The sequence below is a fragment of the Heptranchias perlo genome, chromosome 32 (genome assembly GCF_035084215.1).
Source record: "Heptranchias perlo isolate sHepPer1 chromosome 32, sHepPer1.hap1, whole genome shotgun sequence".
Classification (NCBI taxonomy): domain Eukaryota; kingdom Metazoa; phylum Chordata; class Chondrichthyes; order Hexanchiformes; family Hexanchidae; genus Heptranchias; species Heptranchias perlo.
Window position 1 is genome coordinate 31,756,596 of NC_090356.1, and position 12,141 is coordinate 31,768,736.

Below are 12,141 nucleotides of genomic sequence, written 5' to 3' on the forward strand. Positions count from 1 at the left end.
TTTGACGAAGACCCCCGTGCCGGATTGCCGTCTGCTCCTGACGGCTTCTTGCCGGGAGTTAAAATCGGTCAGGAAAGGAGGTGGTGTAGCCCTGTAGGTCAGGGTCACCTGGGAAGTAAACAAAATTGATTCTGCTGAATGGAGAAAGCTACAGAAGGAAATCCTCTGGCTAGACAACTCTAATGCTAACACTAGGGGTGTACCACAGACTCCCCGACCACCATGAGCAGCAGGAAAAATTACTCTATGAAGAAATAGGAAGGGTGTGTGAGAACAGGAATGTTACTTTAATAGGTGACTTCAATCAACTTAACATTAACTGGGAAAACCCAAGAGCTTTAGAATCAGAGTTGGTAGATAGAACATACAACCCCATGCATCAAGAAAACTACAAGAGGCAGTGCTCATCTTGACCTGGTATTTGCAAAGGATTTAGACAAGATACAGGAAATGGAACTTGCTGTACCCCTGGGAGACAGCAACCACAGTATGATTAACACAGTGTGGGAATCAGATATACCCAAGACAAGGAGCCTGTTGTATGACTTTAAAACGGTTAAATTCAATGACATGAGGCAATACTGAAAGCAAATGGACAAGTGGAACACCTTTCGAGATACAATGTTGAAAGTGCAGGATAAATATTTAAGATAAAACAATCAGCTCAGACTAAACAGACATGACCTAAAATGGATTAACAAACCCAATAAAACTGATATAAACAGAATGAATAGCTGCCAAAAATCTTGCAGAGATAAAGTGGATGACTCATTAGGATGAATATAAGCAAATGTAGAAATACATTAAAAGGGTGACAAGGGGTCAAAGCGAGACCTAAATAAAAGCATAGCAGGAGAGGCTAAACATCACAGTAAGAAATTCTTTCCATACTATAAGAGGGCAGTCAGAGAAGAGGTGGGAATCATAAAGGAGGCAAACAGAAGCAAAACTAAGGATGAGCACAAGATAGTTAATGTTCTGAATGATGACTTCCTCCAAGTATTGACAAGGGAAGCCATAAACAACATGCCTTCTCCAAACAGGGTTAACCACAGTAAAATTAATGACTTTAAATAAATGAGATGGAAGTCCTAGATAGGCTAACAGGACTCAAAATAAATCAATCACTGGGATAGGTGATATTTGAAAGAGAATAGGGAGGACATTTGTGAGGCACCGACAAGCATTATTAGGGAATTGTGGGCACTATGGAGGGATCAGTAGATTGGAAACAGGCAAATCAATTGCTCACCTTAAAAAGAGGGATAAACGAGAAATAAATAACTACAGACCTATCAGTGTCACTCCCATCCCATGTAAAATAATAGAATCGATCATCAAGAATAAACAAAGAATATCTGTACAATAATTACCAGCAGGGATTCAGAAAGGGAGGTTCTACCTGACCAATCTCCGAGACTTCTTTGAGGAAGGAACATCCCAAGTGCACTGTGGAAAGTTCTGTGACATAGTTCACCTAGACTTCCAAAACACATTTGACAATGTCCCTTATGAAAGGCTATCAAAGTCAAAGCTGTGGGGATTCAGAGTAAATCCTGGGAATGGATAAGAAACTGGTTGAAGTGTAGAGAGCAATGAGCACTCGTAAGAGGAGTTAGGTCAGGGTTATTGGGGTCACTGAGTGCGGTGCCCCAGGGTTCAGTGTTTGGACCATTGCTGTTTCTGATCTAGACTCAGAAACTCCATGCAAAATGGTCAGATTTGCTGATGATACCAATCTGGGAAGGGCAACTGAATTGGAAGAGGCAGCTCAGAACCTGTAGAATTGGACAAAATAAGTAAGTGGCAGATAAATGGCAGATGGAATGTAATGCAGACAAGTGCAAATACTGCAGATAGGATAGAAAAATAAGCAACACACAAACTGCATGAATGGTGTTGAGATAACTAAGGAGGAACCTGAAAGAGACCTAAGAGTCATAGCACACTCAATGTTAAATATATCCAACAAATCAACAAACTCAATAAGATGTTGAACTACAGCCAAAACAGTAGAATACAAGTCAGTGGAGGCAACAATCAAAATGTACAAGGATTTGGTCAGAATGCACCTTGAGAACTGCGTACAGTTTTGGTCACCAAGACACATGGGAGACGTTCAAGTGCTGGAGGCAGTACAGAGAGGAGCAATTGGGCTGACCCCAGGGTCAGGGGTCTGGGTTATGAGGAAAGACTGGAGAGACTTAGACATTTTGGCTTTGACAGGATGCACCTGGGAAGTAATCTTATAGAGAGGCAAAATAGATAGCTGTTGGTATGGAAAAGGTTAATACGGAATATTACTTTAAATTAAACTGTGAGGCCGAGATAAGGAGACACAGGTTCAAACTAGTAAAGGGTAACTTTAGGACTAATATCAGGAAGTTCTTTGTCACACACAGAGAGTGATCAACACATGGAATGGACTCCAGGCAGAGTGGGAGAGTTGGAAACCTTGGAATCATTTAAGGACCAATTGAATGCAGCAATGGGGGCACTGTAGGGGCTCGATTTTCGCACCCGCGATCGGGTGCGTTGGTGGCGGGGGGGCTACGAAAATTGGCGATTCCCGGGACGGGTCGGGAGCCCGGCTCCAACCCGCCCACTTCCGGGTTTCCCACTGACGTGCTCACATGCGCGCGCAGCCCCCGCATGTGGGACTCCTGTCGGCAATTAAAGCCAGCGGGGTGCCACTTAAAGTATTTATTTAGGTATTTCAGGTCGTTTAGAGACCTGATTAACATGATATTTTAGGAGGGATGGGATTTTGCAAACAACTGGGACTGTTTCCCGTACTGTGGGAAACACTCCCAGTTCAAATGGACGTGTTGCAGCAATCAGCCTGTGGCAGCTGCAAAGGTCCATTTGACAGGTCGGGGGGGAGACCCTCACTTATTGCAGGAGGCCACTCTGTCACTTTGGACAAAGTTTGGCCTCCACCACCCTCCTCCTGACAATAAAATTCACCAACTTGCACACTTACCCCGGTGTTCCAGACACATGTACCTACCTTGCGGACCCCCTCAGATGTACATCTTCCGGATGGGGGCCGCCGTAGCTGCAGTCATGACCTTCTCGGAGGGTGAACAGCATCACCAGCCTCGCCGGCCACGCCGTCCACCTCTGACACGTGGAGCTCCACAACACAGTGCAGTGACACATCCACCTGCACAGCAGGAGGGAGGGCAACCGCAGAGAGAGATGCGTCGCAGAGGCCACTACCCTCGCCACAGGGTCCACAGACCGAGGCTCAGCTTCCTGGACCTCTCTGAGCAGCAGTGCACATGGAGGCTCAGAGTCACTCGACATGTAGTCGTGGACATCTACAGCCTCCTTCATGCCGAGCTGCTCCCGGCTGGCCCGAGCACCATCTTCTTACCTGTCGCTGTCAAAGTCACCACTGCCCTCAACATCTCCTCCTCCGCATCCTTCCAGGGTGCCACCGGGGACATCACCGACGTCTCTCAGTCGTCTGCATAAAAGAGCCCTGCAAATACACCTACACCCACTCTGCAGTGACACAATGGGTGGCATCAGGTGTGGGTCTTCATTGTGATCCTCAGGAAATCAGACAAGATTCGCAAAGACGTGGCAGTAGTGGTGCCAATATAATATGTGATGTGAGTTGGTCAGAAATTAAATATAAGTAAAAACCATGACAAACCCTCAGATACCCTTGTGCATCCCCTTCATGCTCACGACACGTTTGCCTTACGCTGCCTACTGCACATATGTGATGCATGCCCTGTGGCTGCAGCACAGGTAGTGGCAGGTTGAGTGAGGCTGACCGTGAAAGAGATGCATGAGAGGGTGAGTATGAGATAGAGCCATGAGATTGTATGAGGATTGGGTTGAGTGGTAGTGGCGGGATGAGTACTGGCGAGGTGAGTAGGTGCAGGTAAGATGAGGATGAGGTTTGAGTGGGTATGAGGGGTGATGTGACAGAGTAGTGTTGGCAGTGCAGAAGGAGATGTGGGGTGGGGGTGGTGATGTGGCAGACGGAGTGTAGGGGAAAGACTACGTGTACTCACTTTGGCTGACCTACTTAGGTCATTGCAGCGCCTCCTGCACTGTATGCAGGTGGGCGATATGTTGGTGGTGCAGGTGACCTCCTCTGCCACCTCGAGCCAGGCCTTCTTGGTAGCAGAGGCAGGCCGCTTCCTCCCGCCCGCCGGGGGGAAGATCTCTGTCCTCCCCCTCCTCTGCACCCCATCCAATGATATCTGGAGTGAGGCATCATTAAACCTGGGAGCAGCCTTCCCCCTGGGCTGCTCCATGCTGTAATTTTTCCTATTTCTTGCAGCATCTGTCAGTGGAGGACTGCCCCTTTAAATAGAGCTCCTCCAGCTGACAGAGCTTACTGCGCATGCGCAGCCCGCCCGCCGCGCAGATCAGCAGTGGGGTACCCGGAAGACCAGGTAAGTGGATCCAATCAGCCTGCGATTGCGCGCGGAGCAGACTGATTTCACCGGGGGCGTTACCCACGCGCCCAGTCGACCCCCCGCGGTGAACTCGCCGCCATGGTAATATCGGGCCCTAGTTTTCTTCTGGGCGAATGAAAAAAGATGGTCTTGCTCATCAGTGATTATCCTGTGAAATTCCGACAAAATCAGCTCCTTTCGGACAGCAGGGGAGAAAAGAATTTTAAGAATATAAATCACCTTAACAGTCCCAACTGCAAGACTCCCGCCCCCCCTCCCCTTTAACAAACTGTGGGCCATAAAGGAGAAGTGTTTTTTAACAAGGTTATTTCGCACTTTGTAATTACATGTACTGCAGCAGAACCCAGTCGCTTCGAGGAAGGGGCCAGAGTGACGTTGCCTCTCTTGTGATCCTCATGTTATGGTGTGGAGAAGAAAGGCCTCATTGAAACCCTTTCTGCTAATTGCACTCACCAGTCGGAGCTGGCTGATAAAACCAGCTCCAGATGGGACTTCAGTACATTGACGTCTCACTCGATTTCCTGTATTTTATTAAATTTTAATCCCTCACTGTGCCAATGTTCAAGGTGCGTTTTCTTATTATTTAACTCTTAATTCTGGACCCTAATTTAAAGACTAGAGCACCATTGCAGAATGATGCAGCAAATGAGTTAAAACTAAGCTCATTAAAATCTCCAAAAAGGACAGATGATTCACAGTTACAACTTGTAAAATGAGAACCATCCCCCTGATAATTAATGCAGGATCCGGAATGACAGCATATTAAACTGTCAAATGCAAATGTTTACTACCACAATGTTTAAAATACTACCCCTTTGTTATGTAATCATAATCCACTAACGTCCAGTTTTGTCCCAGCGTTGATGCTCAGGATGTGGACGATGGCTCCCTTCAGTTCCTGTTCTCCATTAATTGCCTCAGTCAGACTTCCCCCCCCCCAACCTCACCAGAGTAAGTTAAACAGTGCACCCATTTCTCCTCATGGTTCGATCAAAACCTGCCTTGAAGAACGGGAAGATTCCAGGTTTATTCCCTGGCCTGTGCAGACTATATCGAGGCAGCGGGAGAGACACCAGGACTGGCATTGGACTTCCTTGGTTAGAGAGGAGAGGATTAACTCAGCCAAGGATTTCATTCTGATCCTATCCAGTGTTCTCTTCTGGAAGCGTGTATGTGAACATCAGATGAGGCAAAGTTTGGGCTCTGCTTTGATTAAGTAGCCCAACAACACTCACTAGCTAGTATCATATATAAAGAATGGATCACTGGACAAGCTACCAGAGGGCTGGAGACTCCTGTGGTACGAACCCACTGGGCTGGAGACAGCTGTGGAATGTACCCACTGGGCTGGATACAGCTGTGGAATGTACCCACTGGGCTGGAGACAGCTGTGGTACAAACCCACTGGGCTGGAGACAGCTGTGGAATGTACCCACTGGGCTGGAGACAGCTGTGGTACGTACCCATTGGGTTGGAAACAGCTGTGGAATGTACCCACTGGGCTGGAGACAGCTGTGGAATGTACCCACTGGGCTGGAGACAGCCGTGGAATGTACCCACTGGGCTGGAGACAGCCGTGGAATGTACCCACTGGGCAGGAGACAGCTGTGGACATACCCACTGGGCTGGAGACAGCTGTGGAATGTACCCATTGGGTTGGAAACAGCTGTGAAATGTACCCACTGGGCTGGAGACAGCTGTGGAATGTACCCACTGGGCTGGAGACAGCTGTGGAATGTACCCACTGGGCTGGAGACAGCCGTGGAATGTACCCACTGGGCTGGAGACAGCCGTGGAATGTACCCACTGGGCAGGAGACAGCTGTGGACATACCCACTGGGCTGGAGACAGCTGTGGAATGTACCCATTGGGTTGGAAACAGCTGTGAAATGTACCCACTGGGCTGGAGACAGCTGTGGAATGTACCCACTGGGCTGGAGACAGCTGTGGAATGCACCCACTGGGCTGGAGACAGCTGTGGAATGCACCCACTGGGCTGGAGACAGCTGTGAACCATACCCACTGGGCTGGAGACAGCTGTGGAATGCACCCACTGGGCTGGAGACAGCTGTGGAATGCACCCACTGGGCTGGAGACAGCTGTGGAATGCACCCACTGGGCTGGAGACAGCTGTGGAATGCACCCACTGGGCTGGAGACAGCTGTGAACCATACCCACTGGGCTGGAGACAGCTGTGGACCATACCCACTGGGCTGGATACAGCTGTGGAATGTACCCACTGGGCTGGAGACAGCTGTGGAATGTACCCACTGGGCTGGAGACAGCTGTGAACCATACCCACTGGGCTGGATACAGCTGTGGAATGTACCCACTGGGCTGGAGACAGCTGTGGAATGTACCCACTGGGCTGGAGACAGCTGTGGAATGTACCCATTGGGTTGGAAACAGCTGTGGAATGTACCCACTGGGCTGGAGAAGGGAGGGAAGAAAACTGAAGGAGACAAATTGCCTGATATATATTAAATTAGAAAAAGTGAAAATCTTACAAAAATTAATGGAAGAGAGTAAAAACCCTCAGGCCCGTCAGTGTGCCTCATGCAGTCAGTGGCACAACCTTGCAAACTGATCACCCAGCCCTTAACCATGCCCCCACCTGCGAGAAAACTGTTCTGTACCTTTAGGTCAAAGCCCATTCATAAACCACACAATAGCTTTCAGCCTTCACTGGATGTTCTGGTGATGTCGCTGCCTTGTGTTGTGTCCCTACGTGTCTCTTATCCTACGGGCAACCGCACTACTTTGATAGGTCATAAATATCAGTTTTATTTAGAAGGCACAACTGTGCGGTCGGGTGCAGAGCACAGACTGCCCACAGATGCCTCATCCAGTGCAGGTTGTGTTCCAGGAAGAAGCAACAACAATGCCTCCTGTGGATTACAAATGATTCATTGCAAGTTACACATGTTTCAATTCATTTGTTGTGAATACATCAACGTAATTTACTATTTAAATGGGGTACAATTCCATTTTCCATCATTGCTGCCTTCGTACTGCTGCTGATTGATGAGGATATGAAGCCGGGTTCTTGTAATGTGACAGCAGTCTAGTGGCAGAAGCAGACAGCTTATTTATCACCCGCACACCAAATGGTTTCAGCTCGGAAGCAGACGCGTGCTCTCGACCCTCCCCACGGCACTCCTGCTTTTGTGTAGCTGTGTCAGTGAGGCTCCAATCCTGTGGAAGTTCAGCATTTTTTCCTCGTGGGTTCGGCCGGTTTCTCCCCCTCACTGCCTCTCCCGAGGCCTTTGCTGTTCAGGATCAGTATTTTTATGAGAGTTGGAAATTCAGGCTGGGATCAGGAACTCCAATCCCAACCATCGCCACATATGGGGGCCGTGCTTTCGAGACTGCTCATGGCCCTGTAAAGATTTGTGGGGATTGGTCACTTTTAAAAATTGCTGGAGCTGACTTTTGTCTCACTGCTGTAGGGTTGCCAACTCTGGTTTGACGTATTCCTGGAGATTTGATCATGTGACATTTGATCACATGGCATTCGATCATGTGACACTGTTCATGTGATGATTAATCACATGACATTTGATCATGTGACATTTGCCCACTGTTTGCAAATGTTGTTGCATTTACCTTAGATGACTGCCTCAGTATCACCGAGCTGTAAATAAATTGTTTGACTTTTTGTTTTATAGTGAGATGAATAACATGATTTATAAATCAAAGAAAGAACATAAAAGAATAGAAAGATTTTAAGGATAAGAAATGTTTAAATAAAAACTACTTTTGTGTTTCTACGGTATCGGCCATATTGAGAAACACCATTGCTATAAGTAGCTTATAACTAAAGTTTTTGTAAAATGTTATGACTTTTTACAATACACAGCAAGTTATGAAAATAATAAATAAAACCAAAACTAAACCTAATTCAATTCATTGACTCCCACATCCATCGCTGAAGCCCAGCTTCAGGGTGGTGAGGCTCAGTCCTCAGGGAGCGACACCAAAGCTGCCTGACTCCCAGAATAGAACACATTGTACAACAGCGCACATCACAGGCCGACATGAACTCTCCCATCTCCCACTTTGTGTTGTTCTCTCTCTCACTCTCCCCAATTTATTTTGCTCTCTCTCTCTCTCCCTCCCTCCTCAGTTTGCGCTGCTCTCTCCCTCTCTCCCTCCCCAGTTTGTTTTGCTCTCTTTCTCTCCCTCCCCCAGTTGCCCTCTTGGGACTCACGGAGTTTCCATCCAATTTTCCTTGGCCCCAGTACCGCCATCCTCACAACCAGCCATGAATTGGTGTTTCCGAATAGCGGGGAGACCAGCAGGGCCCAGGCAAAGCAATTTGGTTGCAAGCCACGACAGCCAAGGTACTGAGCAAGCGCAAACCACGCACACAAGGACCCTTCCTCCTGAATCACCAGCAGCAGCACTGAGGAATCTCTGGCCCAAAGCGGAACGATTGGGAACCCTACCGTCGATGGTTTACGTCTAAAAGCAAGGCAATAAAAGGACCAAATTCGCATTACAAACTGAGCAAATTTATAGGAGGACCTCAATTTAGGCGGCCTGATCTCCTGCCTGAAACAGGTGGGGACCTCATTAACAACAACAACTTGCATTTATATAGCGCCTTTAACGTAGTAAAACATCCCAAGGTGCTTCACAGGAGCAATTTTCAAACAAAATTTGACACCGAGCCACATAAGGAGATATTAGGACAGGTGACCAAAAGCTTGGTCAAAGAGGGAGGTTTTAAGGAACGTCTTAAAAGAGGAGAGAGAGGTGAGAGATTTAGGGAGGGAATTCCAGAGCTTAGGGCCTAGGCAGCTGAAGGCATGGCTGCCAATGGTGGAGCGATGAAAATCAGGGATGCTCAAAAGGCCAGAATTAGAGGAGCGCAGAGATCTCCGAGGTTGTAGGACTGGAGGAGGTTACAGAGATAGGGAGGGGAGAGGCCATGGAGGGATTTGAACAAGGATGAGAATTTTAAAAACGAGGCGCTTCTGGACCGGGAGCCAATGTAGGTCAGCGAGCACAGGGGTGATGGGTGAATGGGACTTGGTACGAGTTAGGATATGGGCTTCGTCGGGACCCCAGTCGGGAGGCAGCCATTCCCAACGGTTTTTAAAGGATGCAGTCAGGGAAAGCTGTCAGCAAGTCTGCCGTTAATTTTCACTGCCATCGCTTGTTTGAGCCATAAAAGCCACCGATATTTCATCTCCTTGCTGCTGTGGGTGCTTCAAAAAGTTCCTTGCCTGCTGAAATCTGCTGCTCCCTTTCACTCTGGAATTTTTCAGTCCTCCCCTTTAAAGTCCTGCCCGCCCGATCTGCGATCTGATTATAAGGGGCGTGATTAGCGCCGGCAGCTCCTCAATCAATGTAAATGGGGCCCAACCTCATCAGGCATGCAGAGCAGGTGCTCCACCTGCCGGTGGTCCGAAAATTGACCCCAGTGAGCGAGAGTCATAACATCATCCTCTGGCTCATCAGATCTGAAAGAATTGTTGTGACACTAAAACAGGAGAAACAGTAACGGAAAGGTGCAATAGAGGAGGAAGGGTTTGCTGACACCGTGCGTGTGGCACAATTCTGAGGCAGAGTGTTCCTCTAGCTTTAAAGAAACAGACTTTGCTAAGAGTGACCGTGGAGCCCTGGAAAATGCTCTGACATTGGTCACTGTGACCTGAAACTTTACGTCCCATTAGCCTTCACAGCAACAAAGACACTTTTTAAAATGTTAGTCGCGGCCAGGCTTTAATTGGCGCTAATTGTCATGTCGACTGTCCTGTAGGAATCAGAGTTCATAGAAATTCAAAGGAATTCTGCCCTTTCATCAGATTTAGATTAATTACATTCAAAGTTAACTTTCGCTCCCCCAAATTTTAGCCAAATCTCGTGTATCTTTCCTAATTCAGCTTCTTGATGAGGGAATGGTATGGGATGTAGGGAAGGGGTGGGATGTAGGGAATGGTATGGGATGTAGGGAAGGGGTGGGATGTAGGGAATGGTATGGGATGTAGGGAAGGGGTGGGATGTAGGGAAGGGGTGGGATGTAGGGAAGGGGTGGGATGTAGGGAATGGTATGGGATGTAGGGAAGGGGTGGGATGTAGGGAATGGTATGCGATGTAGGGAATGGTATGGGATGTAGGGAAGGGGTGGGATGAGAATGAGTGATAATAAGAATTGCTAAAGAAAACACGACCTTATTCTTTCTTTTTATTGACCTTGCAGAGTGACAAAACGGAATCCAAACCAAACTGAGACAATAACACACACTGGAGGACAGAATGGAATCGATTTTCACTGCCTTCGCCTGCTGTTAACGGGAGTCAGAATGGGAGTCTCTCGCCTTCCTGCCCCATTAACACCGGCGATGTGGCTGACTCCATTTTGAAATGGGCCTGGCGCTGAGTGTCCAAAGTGCCCGCCTGTTTCAGGCAATAGGCCCCTTTCAATATGGGAATCTTGGTCCTATGATGTAAACACGGATGGGTATATGGATTTTGAGATATGATGAAAACCCTTTAAATTTTACGGTGCAATCTATCAGTCTTACTTTCCCATAATTCCATGCCCGCAACGTCTGCGAACACATCTGCAGGTAAACATTGCAATTCAACAAAGTTATAACGTACTGAAGGGGGCGATGTGACGCACTGAGACACTAAACTCCTCAAACCATTGCAAAGACCCAGAATATTCCATTGAAAAGCATGAAAAGGAAAATTCCCCCTTAAATCTGCTGCACATAAAATGCTGTACACCGGTTTGTTTATAAATGTCTATCGCTGAGTGACACAATTATATCAGAACATCTCCTAACATAATTGTTTATAGTTTGATCAGACTCCTTACCTTCTAAAAGATGATGTTACACTGAGCTTTTGTTATATTTATGCCTGCTTAATGTTTCTAACTTGAGAACTGAGGGTAAAAGAATTTTCTAGCAAGTTATAGATTGCATCGTTCGAGTTTTATTGGAACTGGACAGCAATGAATTTGGATATAATGATAAAATTCTAATGTACTGAGTTACTTTTGTAACAATCGAATAACACTCTTGTTATGTGAATTAAGGAGCTATCCACTTACAGTGGAGTTGCCAACTCTGGTTGGAGGCATTCCTGGAGGTTTGATCACGTGACATTCTGACCACATGACATCTGACCACTTGACACATGATCAGGTGATGTCTGATCACATGACGTCTGCAACTGTTATTGCATTTACCACATAAAGATTGGGTTCCCTGTCGTTAACTATTTTTGGTCCTGGTTTCGAGCCAGCAGCTGTTGTGTGAGAAGTTCCGAAGCAGGAGGCCACTCGTGAGCAGGAGAGGAAACTGAGGGTGGGAGAAGAGGGGAGGCCGAGGGTGGGGGAAGAGGGGAGGCCGAGGCGGGGGGGAAAGATGGGAGACTGAGGGTGGGGGAAGAAGGAAATCCGAGGGTGGGGGAAGAGGGGAGGCCGAGGGTAGGGGAAGAGGGGAGACCGAGGGTGGGGGAAGAAGGAAATCTGAGGGTGGAGGAAGAGGGGAGAGCGAGGGGGGGGAAGAGGGGAGGCCGAGGGGGGGGGAAGAGGGGAGGCCGAGGGTGGGGGAAGAGGGGAGGCCGAGGGTGGGGGAAGAGGGAAATCTGAGGGTGGAGGAAGAGGGGAGAGCAAGGGGGGGGGAAGAGGGGAGGCCGAGGTGGGGGGGAAGAGGGGAGGCCGAGGGTGGGGGAAGGA

At 48.0% G+C, this 12,141-nt stretch overlaps 1 protein-coding gene across 1 annotated transcript in view; it reads left to right on the forward strand.

Annotated features, from left to right (window-relative positions):
• Positions 1 to 10,710, forward strand: part of LOC137301216 (ephrin type-A receptor 8-like) — a 58,409-nt gene extending 47,699 nt beyond the window's left edge. Inside the window, exon 2 of the mRNA XM_067970693.1 lies at positions 10,651 to 10,710. Coding sequence (XP_067826794.1) covers positions 10,651 to 10,655 — 5 coding nt within the window. The 3' untranslated portion in view covers positions 10,656 to 10,710. The remainder of the gene's footprint in view (positions 1 to 10,650) is intronic.
• Positions 10,711 to 12,141: the final 1,431 nt, after the last annotated feature.